The sequence below is a fragment of the Carcharodon carcharias genome, chromosome 3 (assembly GCF_017639515.1).
Source record: "Carcharodon carcharias isolate sCarCar2 chromosome 3, sCarCar2.pri, whole genome shotgun sequence".
Taxonomy (NCBI): Eukaryota; Metazoa; Chordata; class Chondrichthyes; order Lamniformes; family Lamnidae; genus Carcharodon; species Carcharodon carcharias.
This window is the reverse complement of record NC_054469.1, coordinates 122,162,654-122,176,946: the sequence shown is the minus strand read 5'-3', so window position 1 is coordinate 122,176,946 and position 14,293 is coordinate 122,162,654. Positions and strand designations below refer to the sequence as shown.

General features: G+C 43.7%; 1 protein-coding gene across 1 annotated transcript in view; it reads left to right on the top strand.

Moving 5' to 3' along the window:
* Nucleotides 1-14,293, top strand: part of vwdel (von Willebrand factor D and EGF domains-like) — a 242,783-nt gene that overhangs the window by 30,491 nt on the left and 197,999 nt on the right. The window contains exons 6-7 of the mRNA XM_041183982.1: nucleotides 1,436-1,525; nucleotides 9,768-9,912. Of these exons, the coding sequence (XP_041039916.1) occupies nucleotides 1,436-1,525; nucleotides 9,768-9,912 (235 nt within the window). The remainder of the gene's footprint in view (nucleotides 1-1,435; nucleotides 1,526-9,767; nucleotides 9,913-14,293) is intronic.

The window sequence follows — 14,293 nt, the reverse complement described above, 5'->3', positions numbered from 1 at the left end:
TTATTTTATCAATGGACTTAACAGCCCTCTTAATTGTTGGCGGATGTGCCAACTGAAATATCGCGTGAGTGTGCGATGATGTTGGGATGCATGCCCAACATCGTGCGTCATTTTACGCTTGTTTGGGTCGGGCATATGTCCACCTGATGAGCGTAATATTCTGCCCCATACTCTGAATTTTGGAACACAGGCTGATTGAGTATGTTCAATACCTTGCCTGTTGCAAACAGCCGAAGGGACGTGCTGTTTGATGCAATCCACCAGTAATGGAACATCCCAGCAAAAGCTTGACGGTTAATTGTTCCCTGGCACATTCTCCATGGCAATGCACCTACCAATCAGCAATACTGAATTTAAATTCCACAGCTGCTATGATTGAATTTGAGTGCATGTCTCTGGGACATTAGTCCAGGCCTCCATTTAATTGGTCCAGTAACATAACTACAATACTACCGTACTCGTTTTACAAAGTGCTGACCTTTTACATCTGAAAATCAGACCCACGGCGGCAGCAACTTGGATGTTATTTTAAAGATGTGGAATTTCATTTTAAAATTTTCCCCTTATTAAACAACATGGGATAATGTTTCTGCTTATCTTCGCTAATAATACCAGCAGTTTCTGGGTGGAATTGACCAAATCAGCACAACAATTCGGGGAATTTTAAATATAAATGAGTTGTGCGGCAATCACTTACATTCATGTTCTCTACGACTTTTTCTACTGATTCAATTTTCAGTATGCCTGGGTCAGGTCCTGCCTACAAAACTGGCCAAGCCCCCAGGTTAGAATTGAGAGATTTGACTAATTGTGCTGTTGTGGAAGGCTTTTAAAATTGCGCTCATTTCCTTGGGTGCATAGTTGTTGGTAGGTATGTTTTAGAAGTTTTTTGATATCAACAAATATTTAATTTATGAAGAAACTTGCTGGTGTATATCAATGAGACTATTGAATGGCTCATATGATTTTTAAGCAATTTTCAGTGATTTTAAATGAGGTTGCTCACAGGCAGAGGACTGGACACCCTTATGAAAATTTATTAAGCTAGTTCAGTAGCATTGCACCAGGTTACCATTTATAAATATGTGAAGGAATACTTTTAATAGAAGGAATAAAAAAAAAGAACCGATTACATTCTATTATTCTATCCAGTTGTACTGATTCATGGAAGATTTTACATTTGCGATTATGCAAATTAATTTTAGCAGAAATTTGAACTATAAACTAACCAGTCCATTTTGGACACAAGTTCCTGATTATGTCCGAAGCAGAAACTCTGGCCCAACTTGCTCGGTGGAATTGTCAGTTCTGTTCAGTTGCTTAGGCGTTCACAGAGCAAAGACTAAAGATCTTTTTGTCACGTTTTAATTTTGATTTCACCTGAACTGTGCTTGTATTATTTATTATCATGTGTTACTTATTCTTGAATTCACAGATTTGCTGCAGGAGCTTAAGTTTCTACTTGGATAGTCCAGATATTCAGGGACCCCCTGCTGAAAGCAAAGAATTTTTTGCTGGTGTGAAGGTATGAAAAGTTCTATTCCAGTCACAACAAGCTTTTAATTTGCCCAGCTTTTTCCAGTAATATTCTGCCAGAAAGCTTTATGAATTCCACACAAAAAAAAACAAACTGAGGTGTGATGGTCAGCTGTTGAAAAACTTTTGGCAGTTTACAAATGCTATGAAACCTGCAAGGATATAAAACAAATAAATATACCCCATACACCCCATAGATTACAGTATATGGATTAGCTAAAGATGTCAAGATAGAAGTTTGAGGGGTGAAGTGCAATTTCAAGGCCCCACATGAAATAAATTCGCTGGCGATTGAAAAGCCTTAAGTTTCCTCAAGTTTTGTTAAGACATAACTATTGTGAATTTTAATGATCATTTGCACAGCCCCCAAACTGAAAACCCACTTAGAAAAGTTTCTACAATTGCATTTTCTTAATCATGCTGCACTAATATACATAAATGGTTTGATGGTATCAAGTTTTAATTTTTGTGGCGTCTATAAGATAAAGGCCTGAATTTTCAGGATTCAAGGAGTACGTGGGGAAAAACATCCCTGCAGACTCCAGCAACCTCGATGCCATTTTACACTCTAATGAGCATTGATTGGCATAAGGCTAGGATTCTGCCCTCACTCAGGACAAAGTCCTGTCTTGGAGAGCTGACGGCCAATCACCAACAGCTCTGCAGTGGCCAGAAGAGGCACTGCAGGGAGCTGCCTTGCATGACGTCCTGGGAACTGGAGGACAGGTAAGTGGCAGGGGTCTCAGGGCGGTGAGTGTAGGCAACATCTGGAGGGTCACAAGAGGGGAGATTGGAGTCTCGGGAGGGCCGGAGGTCACCGGTCCGTAAGGGGAGGGTGCCTCCAGTCAGAAGGGGCCTTCCTGCCCGAGATCGAACAGTTTATTTCTGGCCTTCCCCCGCACCGAGCTGTCATCCACCCGCCAGTCTCAAAATTGAGGCTGAGCGGGAAAATGCCCTTAAATAGCCACAGCAGGCTTCCCATAAAATTCCCGTAAAATTGCGACCAAGTCAGGGTGAGCAGGAACCCGGAAGGAACCCGTCCATGCAATTTCACACTCCTACCCTAAGGGAAGGCCAAAGACTTAAAGAAGGAAGGTGGTAGTTGCTCCATGCTTTCCTCAGGCCCCATTTTTTTTTAATTCATTCACAGGATGTGGGCTTCGCTGGCTTGGCCAGCATTTATTGTCTATCCCTAGCTGCCCTTGAGAAGGTGGTGGTGAGCTTCCTTCTTGAACCACTGCAGTCCATGTAGTGTAGGTACACGCACAGCGCTGTTAGGAAGGGAGCTCCAGGATTTTGACCCTGCGACAGTGAAGGAACAGTGATATATTTGTTCCTGTTTGTTTTCTGTAAGTTGAAGGGAACTGAGTTCATTACTCACGGTCTGGTACTTGTACAAATGAAAGTAAAGTTTCAAAAGGAAACAATGCAATAAGTTTTAATTTACATGTCACAGGTGCAACTCTACGGTATAAAAGACTTGCTAAAAACTGTATGTTTCATAATTAACAAAATGCTAGCATAATAACATTATTTATTTCATTCACCAACGAAAAACATGGTGTCATTTCCCATTTCTTGAACATTTCCTTTCTGTCAGAATTTTTTTAATGCAACATATGTCTAGGCAATCTATCTGCAAAAATATTGGCACATAGCTTTTAATATTGTCTAACCAAAGTGATGCTGAGAATGGAAAATTAGAACTAGGTTTATTTCCATTTTACTTCCATATTTTAATTCCACAGTTTCAGCAACAGTTACTCAAATGCTGTGAAATTGAAGTGGAAATGCCTAGTTCCAAAACTCTTGCAATAATATAGTACAATCGCATGAACAGTGACTCAGGCCTGAAGACCAAAGCCCTGAATGAAGAATGTCTATCCCACCAGAATAATATAGTTTTTGGTGACCCTGTTGACCATCTCATTAAACTGGTAGAATCCAAACCCATTCAGATCTGATGGGTACAAAACTCTTGTGCACAGAAAAATGGGTACAGAGATCACAATGCACAATTAACCTATGCCTGTTCTTTCCAATGCAAACTTCATTCTGCTTGCTGATTTATATGATAGCTTTTAGTGGCTGTATGCTTCAGCAGTTCATGCAAAATTAGCATCATTTGAAGCTAGGCAGCACATAAAACAGCCTACTCCTCTCAAAAGGAAGTTGTATTCTGCTGGAGTCAATGGCGGAAATGACTGGGGAAGACATTCTGAGCAGGAAGAACACTCACTAATGGCACAACAATGTAGAAGACATGCTCTAAGGTTCTCTGACACCTCACTAGAGGCCTAGGTGCATGAGGCGGAGATGAGAGATGTGTCTTATCCACAGAAGACCAGGAGGCCCCCCCCTGGACAAACACTGAAAAGGCAGAGGGAGCATTTAGCAATGGCAGTCAATGCTAGGAGTCAAACCCTGAGGATCCGATGCAGTGACACAAGATGCTTAATGACCTTGCAAAAGTCGTCAAGGTCAGTTAATTCATCTTCAAATGGCATATCCTTATAACTGCACTAATAGCCATGCACACTGCTCAATTCACACATGCCCTTCACTCAGCTTTCAACATCTCTATTGATCACAACTCATACCTCTCATTCATAGATTCACCTCACCCTCATATACTTAGAAGTGTTGGAAGCCTCACACCCATATCTCCCAGTTTACACAGACTACCAGTTATATAACCATGCTATCCACATCACCTAAACATGTTACACCACATTCACTGACAAAATGCCTGCTCTCTTGCAGGACAAGGTGCTGAGGCAGCGGTACTTGATGATTGGTGGACAGGCATGGCTGCATGTTCTTATCCCCATGGAGGAGACAGAGCTCACCAGGATTAGAGAAGCCATGGCTGAAACCACGGAGGATGACAGTATCCTCTTATCTAATCCTACTCAAAATCCATTTTTGCCTCATTCCCCAATTCCTTTAGATTTAGATGGTGTAAGCTTTCTCCCCTCACCACAACTCTACCTTTGTGTCTTTATCCTTTCAGATAGACAACAACTGTAACCTAGCCAGGCAGTGGTGGAACAGCAAGAGGTGAAAGAGTAGGAAGACAGTAAATGAAGAAGAAACACCATCACTCCATCTCATACACACAGCCAGCCACCAGCTCAGGTACTGACACTTCACATAGCTCATGTGATAGCTTAGAGGTGAGATAAGCATGTGATGAGACACAGGGCACATATGACCTGTAGCTTGTCCAAGGGACAAGGGTAACCCAGGTGCCTGCTCATCATAGGGTGGGTTGCACATGAGTTCTGCTGCAAAGGACTCAGATGAGCTTTGATGAGAGCACCTACAGAAAAAGGCTAATGGATGTGCGCAATGAAACGCTTGGTGCATTGGTAGGCATGCCAGAATGCCTGCTGTCACTGTCTAGGAGCATGGAGAAGTCTGACATCAACTTGACACAGGGCTTTGCATGAAGCTTGACACCCTTCATTTCCAGAACGGAAGTGGTGGTCAACACCATGAGAACACTTGTGGATTCAACCGTGATGCCACGCCTGATGTCACAGGTTCCATTACAGCACAAGCAGAAACTATGCAATGTCTGAGTGCTGCAATGGATGCTTAGATTGAAGTCATGCAAGCTTAGCTTCTAACCATGCAAGGTGAGACGGCTGCCATCAGGGCTGTGGATACCGGTGACCAAAGGGGCTGAATATCACAGTAGCCCAGCAATCTTTGTCTTCCAGCACATCACTAGGATTGCCGAGGCACCATCCATAGGAGTGGCAATGGCACCGTGAAGCGTGAACCTGCTTTCTTCTCTCAGAATGAAAGTATTCATCCTCTGCGAGTGCCCTTGAAGTTGCTCATCAACCAACTGGTCTCCTGGCCTAGCTGCAGGTCACATATGCCTTGTGTCTGATGTCATGATGATCTCACCTCTAAGCTATCCTCTGTGGAGTGTTGGTATACTGAGGTGATGCAGTCCGAAATCTGAGCCTCTGGGGTGAAAGCTGCTCGAGGTCCACCTTGCAAGGCCATCTGCAGTCTCTCCTACTAAAAGTGAGCAGCCTTTTACTAGCCAGGCTGCAACCACTGTGCAGTGGTTGCAGCCTGGCTAGTAAAGGCACAGGCATATGGAAGACCGACACTAAGGGAATACACAAGGTTAATTAATTGACTTTTGTATGTAATATTGGATGGCTCGATTTATAAAGCTAGTTTGGAATGTTTGTTTTCTGTTTGCTTTTTTCTGTGTTATGACTAACAGGAAGCTGTGGCTATCAATAATAGAGAAAAGGTAAGTTGAAGGACAGTTGCTAAAAAGGGAATTGGGATGGGTTGATTATGAACAGTGCCTGACCAGAAAGGATACATTGGTTGCCTCCTCCCTTCCTTCTCCTGTGCTGTTCTCTGTATACTTGGTAGCAAGAGCTGTGCTTCCATGGTGCCGAGGTTTATAGCATGCCATTGGATGCACTTTGGCGAATATTACCAAGTTCCTGAAGAATGGTTCAGGCAGAGGAAGCATTGCTTACAAACCTTACTAGCCTGCTTGATCACATTTCATGGTTCTCATCATATGCATGCTGCCCATATATGCACATGGGCTGCACACCAGAATCATGAGCCATGTGGTCAGTGGACAGCTCTTGTCACCCAGTAGCCAGCACAGTGGACTGCTGCTGAATAAAGGCATCATTATATCTACATGGATACAGGGCAAGACCTTCATGATACATGGAGCATGGTCACACACCAACCAGCTGGACATTTTTTAAAAATTCATTCACGTGGCTAGGCCAGCATTTATTGCCCTTGTTCAGAGAGCATTTCAGAGCCAACCCCATTGCTGTAAAACAGCATACAGAATATCAGACAGCAAGGAAGGACATCGACAATGGTTTTAATTCCAGATTTTTAGTGGATTCAAATTCCACCATCTGTCATGGTGAGATTCAAGCCCAGGTCCCCAGGTCTCTGGATTACTAGTCCAGCGACAATACCACTACGCCAATACCTCTTTGAGGGACTGGAATTCTTTCTGGTTGTAATGCATCTCAGAATTTACATGTAGCATCTACAAACTGATGTGTGTGCAGTCAGTAGCACCCCTCCACCGTGGAGACACCTGCAATCCTGGCAAAACATTGTCCTTGCTCTGCCTGCTTCTCTCTAGCAATGAAATGTTATTAGCTTTCTTTGCACACAGAGCCTCAGTGACCTATACAATAGTGGATGACAAGCTATGAGTTGTTGCAAGTATTGCCTGCTCCAAATTTTGAAGGAGTCCAACACATGGAAATTCATGGCCCTGATCATCTTTGTAGCCACTGTAGTTCCATCCTTGTCCTGTTCTGAAACTGCAGTTCTGTCTGCAACAGGTGGCAATTTCAGTGAGCACCTCCTTGATGAAGCAGAGATCTCTAACTATTCCTCACAATGGTTGAGATTATAGAATTGCTTCCTGAAGACCATCTGCTGAGAGGCATTTCCACTCCTCCTCTCTCTTCAAGCAACTTGTTTTCCTCCATCTCACGTCTGCTCATTCGCCCCTTTCATGTTGTAGACCAAGGGGGATACAAACTACTGCATCAGCATCTGAGAGCAAGCAGTCTGAACAGAATCCTTGAAGTCCTTCAAGGCCTTCAACACATTTCACAGCATTCCCTCATTACTTCAGCAACTTTAAATAGTAGTCTAAACACTTTCATTATCTCAGCAACTGCCAATAGGAATCAATCAGTAACTAACCTGAAAGTAGTTGCTGACTCCTTTAACTATTGGGAGGTCCTTCCTACTGCAGAATGCATGTTCGATGCTTTGAGAGAGCGTTAGCTAGAGCGTTCAGATCTAAAATGGCACTGCTGGTGTCAAATCAGTGTCACCCACTGACTGATGTTATGACCTGTCTACTCTGCATATCTCATGTGCACCATTCCTAGCACCTTACTAAAATGTCATCTCGTGCGACCAGCACATAAGTATGCACATGAGCCACAGATGCCAATTTGGATCCAAAGTAGCACCTGTTGCAATATAAATACAGGCTCTACACAACCAAACTTTTTGGCCATTCTCCTATTTGGAAGACTAAACCTCGCGACAGTCAGTTTCCTCTATATTTTGTGGAGGCATTTGGCACCAGCTTTACATATTCTGCCATTAGATCAAATAAATTGTCATTAGCCTTCTCTATTAACTGCTAATTTAGGTGCTTGATAAGTGAAAAAGCAACATTATTGAAGGTGAAATGTGATTGACCATTTTCCTTTGTTAATGAAGATAGATTTGAGCATCACAGAATGTCAGAAGCAATTTAGGTCACTTTGGCTTCATAAAGTAAAGCAGTTGTTCTTATGTTCTCAAATAGAGTAAAATGTGTCCTTTCATTCATTCATTCATCTGCCTTGGCAAACATATTTAATTCTTAGGTGTACAGAATGAAGTAAAGGCAAGCATTAGTAATTATGCACACTTTTAGTAAACAATTAGAAGTGCTATTGAAATCTCTAAACGAAGTCACCCATGTTGAACAGAATGCTATTCAATCCAATCCACACAAATGAATTGAAACAAAACATTTATTTTTGACCTTTTTTATGCCACTTATGTCAGGATAAGAGGCTGTGTATGCAGTCTGCTCCCAGACTTAAGCTAATACCCATCTATCCAGTTATAGTTGGTACATAAAAGTGGCTTAAAATGACCCTTCATCTGTTTTTTCCACCCTTCATTAGAGTGAAGATGGCAACCATGTAATACTATCCAATGAATTCATTTCTGAATCAACTCAAGAGTGCATAGAAATAAGGATGTATTTGATGAACTGTAGTCAGTGCTCCAACATACTGCACCTCAAATAAAAATAGAAAATGCTGTAAATACTCAGCAGGCCTGGCAGCACCTGCAAAGAGAGAAACAGGGTTAATATTTGAGGTCTGTGACCTTTAATTGAAGATCTGTAATGTTAATTCTGTTTCCCTCTCCACAGATGCTACCAGACCAGCTAGGGTATTACCAGCATTTTCTGTTTTTAATTTCAGATTTCCAGCATCCGCAGTGTTTTGCTTTTGTAATACGGTATCCCAATGCTACCCCAGCAAATCCAATTTGAAATTTGGGGCTGAATTATATTTTGAGGTGGTAGCCCTGCCCTCCCGACTGAAAAGTCAGGCTTGGCCCAATTGCCCCGAGCTGATTTTATGGCCACCGGACCATTAATTGGCTCAGAGTGAAAGCTCCTCCCCCATCTGGGAGGAAGTTCCACCTCCAAGAGCTCCCAACCAGTCAAATGTCTGACTGTTGTTTTCTCCTGGTGGTGCCATTGGGGGCGGTGGCCACAGCTGGGACTGCTGGCAGTCCCCAATGATGATAGTCGATGGAGTTGGTTGAAAAGGTAAGTTGAGATCTTCCACTATGGCAGGGCCCAGCCAGGGGGCGAGGAAATCAGGTTCGGGGTTCTGGGGGGGCAGGGGTGGGGAAACATGGTGGGGGTGGTATGCCATAGTGAAGGGCATCCGTTGGGCCGATACAGGAGGGACTACTCCAGGAGGGACTACTCCTCAGCTTGTGAAAACCTGGTAGTCACGCCACATGACATGCATACTGCCCACTGTTAGTAAAATATTATGGCACCTGAGTTTACTGCCCCCCACCCCCACCCCCTCCAAAACCAGGCAGCCTGCTCCCTGAGGGACTGTAAGATTCCAACCATGTTCTTTGAGTCCACTCGTCACAACTCAAGCATACTCACAAATGAAACTCTATAAAAAATGCCATTGCAAAATGTGATCAGCTGCAACTTCATTTTTTTTTTGCAGGAATGCAAGCAACCTTTTCTGAATAGCCAACAACCCTAAAAGTTGAAGCTGTGGCTTTTATGCTACTGCAATATAGACATTTTTATGGCGCATATGTTAGTAATAAACATTGTTGCCACTTTTGAGGAATTGTACCTAAAAGGCATATTCCTGGCCTCAATACTTCCAACATTGTTCTTTTTATTGGAGTATTTGTTAAGTTACTATGTGGCTGTAAATATCAATTTTAAATGAACATCTCATGTTAACAAGTCGAATAGTTGGCATGCATTGCACTTGTAGAACTTGAGTGTGCACTCTGAGGTTTAATTTCAACACAAGAGATCAGCTTCAAAATCTGGCAACACAAAAAATGTTGCTTATCAGTCTTGTATTCAATGTGTAATTGATCTGGTCTGTCTTTAATATGAAAGTGGTGTGAATTGACAGATTCACCCAGAGGCTTTGACTATAGCAGAGGATGGAAAGCAACACAGACTGGTGATTGAGAGTACAGTGCCAATCCCTTGCTCTGAATTCAGCCAGGCTGAAGATGAATGTAAACTCACAATTATGCTTAACACAGCAAATCAAGGTAAGCAACTTTAATTTACTCTTATTTCGCACATTCAGAATTTTCGTGAAATCAGCATTAGACCAACTAATTTCATCTTCTGACCTTCTACACCTGAATTGTGCCAGATGCCCTGTTGACTTGGACTACTTGTATTCATCCACTGGCATTGCCTGAGAAGAACGGGTATCAAATGCATATATGTAAACTAGGATTATGTGCCTGGTTAAAGATTATTCCCCCATATCATGCTGTAGTCCCAGGGTGATACAAACTACTGCATCAATGTCTGGGAGCAAGTAATCTGAGCAGAGAGAGTACTGTATTCACTAATTCTAAAACTTACCCACAAATCCTCAGCAGCAGCAGCAGCAGTCAGGAAGGAGACTGCATCAATGTTACTTAATAAGATCCTCAGCTGAATTCAGCTAAGTCTCGAGTTAGTCATCTTAGACTACTTGAGGGTTTCAGCCCTATTTCTGGCTGCATTGGCGGCTCTAGCTGAGTTCAAAAATAGGAAGCTGCAGGACAGTCTAGCATTGGAGGATGAGGTACAGGAAGAGTAGAAAGACAGAGAACAGAGATCTGTAGCTGCTGGGAGAAGACGATGTAGGAGAGGAGGCACTGGAGCCTTATATGATGTGTGTGTACAGGATAGAACATTTTTCTTTAGTTAACTGTGGAACAGTGTGCCTGACAGCTCTGCTTTATCACGGAGGCTGTGACTGAGCTGTGTCACCTGTTGCACCAGCTACAGCTCAGGAATAGGTTGCACATTTCATTGTTTGTTACACTGGAAGTGTCAGTGGCCCTGAAATTCAATGCTTCTGAGTCATTATAGACTTCATTAGGTGACATTAACAACTGCATTCACACATTAAGCAAGTGCCAGATGCATATTTCACTAAGGCTGCTAAATTCATCACTCTCCCATTAAGGTAGCAAAACAGGAACACAGCTCTGGGCTTCGTCAGCATCGCAAGCTTCCCTCATGTGTGGGGCATAATTGACTGCACCTAGTTATATCAAGAACCCAGGGTAAAGAGGAAGGATTTCTAAGCACTCAGCATTCAGCTGGTTGTTACAACAGGTAAAGTGTCATATAGGTCTGTGTGTTAGCAGTTGTCATGATATCTTTATCCTGCATCGAGGCTCAATTTCCCTTCCTTTTCACACAGACTATCCATTGTCAGGTGGGTTGCTTAGGACCAAGGGGTATTCCCTGACTATATGGCTCAAAATATCTATCATAAATCTGACTATATATAGAAAAGAATGTCACAGTTAGAGGTACTGCCTCTTGTAGAGTTATTATTAGGTAAATAACTGCTACGTGGATAGGTCTTCAGATGTCCTGCAATATAGTCTTGATAGAGTCTCCAGATATGTTGCCATTGCTTCATGGTTCATAACTTTTCCCGCTAAAGTGGGAAACCTTTAGAGTCAGCAGAAGAGGAAGAAGTGGAGGCATAGGAGCGTGAAGAGCAGCAGGATGATGGGTCATTTTGGAAAAGCAACGATCACCAATCCTGCCAGCTGCCATAGCTTTACAGCAGCAAAATCATGGAGGAATGCTGGAACCATCTCTCATCTCATCTTCTCTGCATCTACTCTCCATCCTACCATCATACTCTGTCTTACACCCTGCAGCATGAGCACTGGTATCATTTTCCATGGGTATGGTCACACAAACACCAATTCAAAGAATTCGGGCAAAATCCTGGTTTCAGACAGTTCATCTTTCAATTGGGCAAAAACAAATTGGGGCGGGGTGCACCAAGATGTAGCACTCATAAATGTAAGTTTAAGGCACCATGAGCACAGGAGGGACTGGTCACTGCGGGTGATCTTCTTTTCAGTAATGTTTTGTTTATGTTTACTGGTGTGGAAATGGACACCAGAGATAGTAATGTTAATTTGTTTTGATTGTTAAAATTACTTAAATTTTGTTTTTGTCGTAATGGCCTGAGTATACTTCATTTTTTTTGGTGCAGGGTACGCCAGTATGTAATGCTGGCCGTGAGTGGCTTTAAACTTCATTGCACAGGCATTGAGTAAACTTTGGGTTCAAATGAAAGGTCCATTTCAGGCATCTGGGATGGGAGCGGCAGCCATGGCATGAGGTGGAAGCAGATCTTTGGCAGCCTAGCTGAAGAAGGATTGGATCAAGGCGTCCCTGGTGTCCCTGCCTCCCTGAAGGATACAGGGGTCTGCCTCCACGCACTCAGCGTTTTCCTCACCGCACTCCTCTTCTGACTCACTACTGGTTTCATCCTCTGTGGTCTGTGAAGCTGAGTCAAAATCCTCTTCCTCCAGTGGGTCCCCCTTGCCTGTGCCAGATTGTGGAGAGCGTAGCATGCAACCACTATCAGTGATACCCGCTCTGGGCGGTATTGTAGTGCTCCCCCTGAATGGACCAGGCATCAGGAGCGCATCTTGAGAAGACCTATGGTCCTCTCTATCACCACCCTTGTGGAGTCATGACTCCTATTATAATGTTGCTCTGCCTCTATTCTTGGGTGGCGGAGAGGCGTCATAAGCCACCTTTTCAAGGGATAGCCCTTGTCACCCAGCAGCCATCCATCCATTCGCCCTGGAGCACTGAATAGCCTTGGCACCTGGGAGCGTCTGAGGATATAAGCGTCATGGGAGCTGCCAGGGTACCTTCCAAAGACTTGCAGAATCTGCATCTTGTGGTCACACACTATCTGCATGTTCATCGAGTGAAGTCTTTTCCTCTTGACGAAGACACCTGGCTGACTCGCTGCCACCTTGATGGCTACATGTGTGCAGCCGATTGCACCCTGGATGTGGGGGAACCCAGAAATCACTGCAAACCCTCTGGCTTGTTCAGCCTGGCTGGCCTCCTCCATCCAGAAATGAATAAATGTCATTATCCACCTGAGCAGAGCTTCTGTTACCAGCTTGAAACAACTGTGGACAGCTGATTGGGACATTCCACAAAGATCCCCACTGACCCCTGGAGGAGCCAGAGGCATAGAAGCTGAGGGCCACGGTGACCTTCAGAGCCGCTGGCATGGTGTGTCCACCCACACAGTCGGAGCTGATCTCAGGCTATCATCTGACAAATGAAGGTCATAGTCTCCTTGGAGAGGCAGAACCTCCTTCGGCATTGCCTCTTGAATGTATTGAGGTAGCCGTATCACTGCCGGTAAAGCCTGGCAGCAGGATAGTGGCATCATCTGCGGCCCCTTCCGCCTTGGACCACCTGATGGCCCTGCATCCCTTGTGCCTGTGCCTCTCCTCCCACATGGTCACTCCCCTGGAAGCTGCATTGGGACATGTGGCCTCCTCTCCCTTCTGCCCGTCTCTTCCTCCTCAGAGGAGGTGCCTCCAGCTGAGAGCACAATCCCCATTACCAGGATTACAGAGGGCTGTCTGATACCTGGAAGGGTCCACATGGTCAAAATCCTCTGGGACCTTGGAGACACCAATAAGTCTGAAATGAAGCCTATCTGAGAATTAAGCTCAGAAAAGAGATGAAGCTATCAAGTTCAAATAAATAGCAGCGAACTATCTCCTAAACTCTTAACTACTCACAATGGCAATGCTGCTGACCCTTTTTATCCCGCCCTTGGATGAGGTTTTGCGAATTGTGGGCTGTCTGCCTGCCAGTTTTTCCAGTGCAACGAGTGCAAAATTGCGCAGGCAACATAAAACCTGGATCAGTTGGCTTTTTAATGGCCTTATGTGGCCTTTAATTGATGGCGAGCGTAGCTGCGACCTGCACCAGCCAGCCGATCTAAAGATTGTGCGCATGTGGGATGACACCAGCCCGACGTCTTCTCATGCTATTTTATGCCTGACCAGGTTGGGTGCACATCTGCTCCAAGTGTCTGTTTTAAGTACCACTCTCTTTAGAATCAACTGTTGGTTAGTCTCCTTCCTTCTACGATGCACAACGCTACGTGTAAGCATGGTAGTGAAGTTTACAGAACAGATTTTATTCATATACAAGACAGGTGATCAAATCTACATAATACAAAGGAGTAGCTTCAGAGTCCTGTCCCTTTCTAGCTCTCCAGATAACTCTGGAATGCCATCCTCTTTTATGTACCTTAGCTTGCTTAGTTAAAGTTACACTTCACATATAAGATCATATGTTCTTGGATCCATTCAATAACAGTTTATTGTCAGTTTACTTAAATATCCATTCTACATCATATAGTCACTAATGCTTTACAATAATCACTCATGGCCAGTGTTATCTCATCAATTATTTCCTTGCAAATACATCTCATTGTTTTCTTGTTCACCTTCGAAAGCTTGTTGCTGTATGACTGGTCATGGTCATATAGGTGAGTTCAGTTTTAACTCTTAACTCTCCAACATGTCCAACAATATGGTGCTCCTATAAGGTGCTAGTGGCTACAACTGGGAA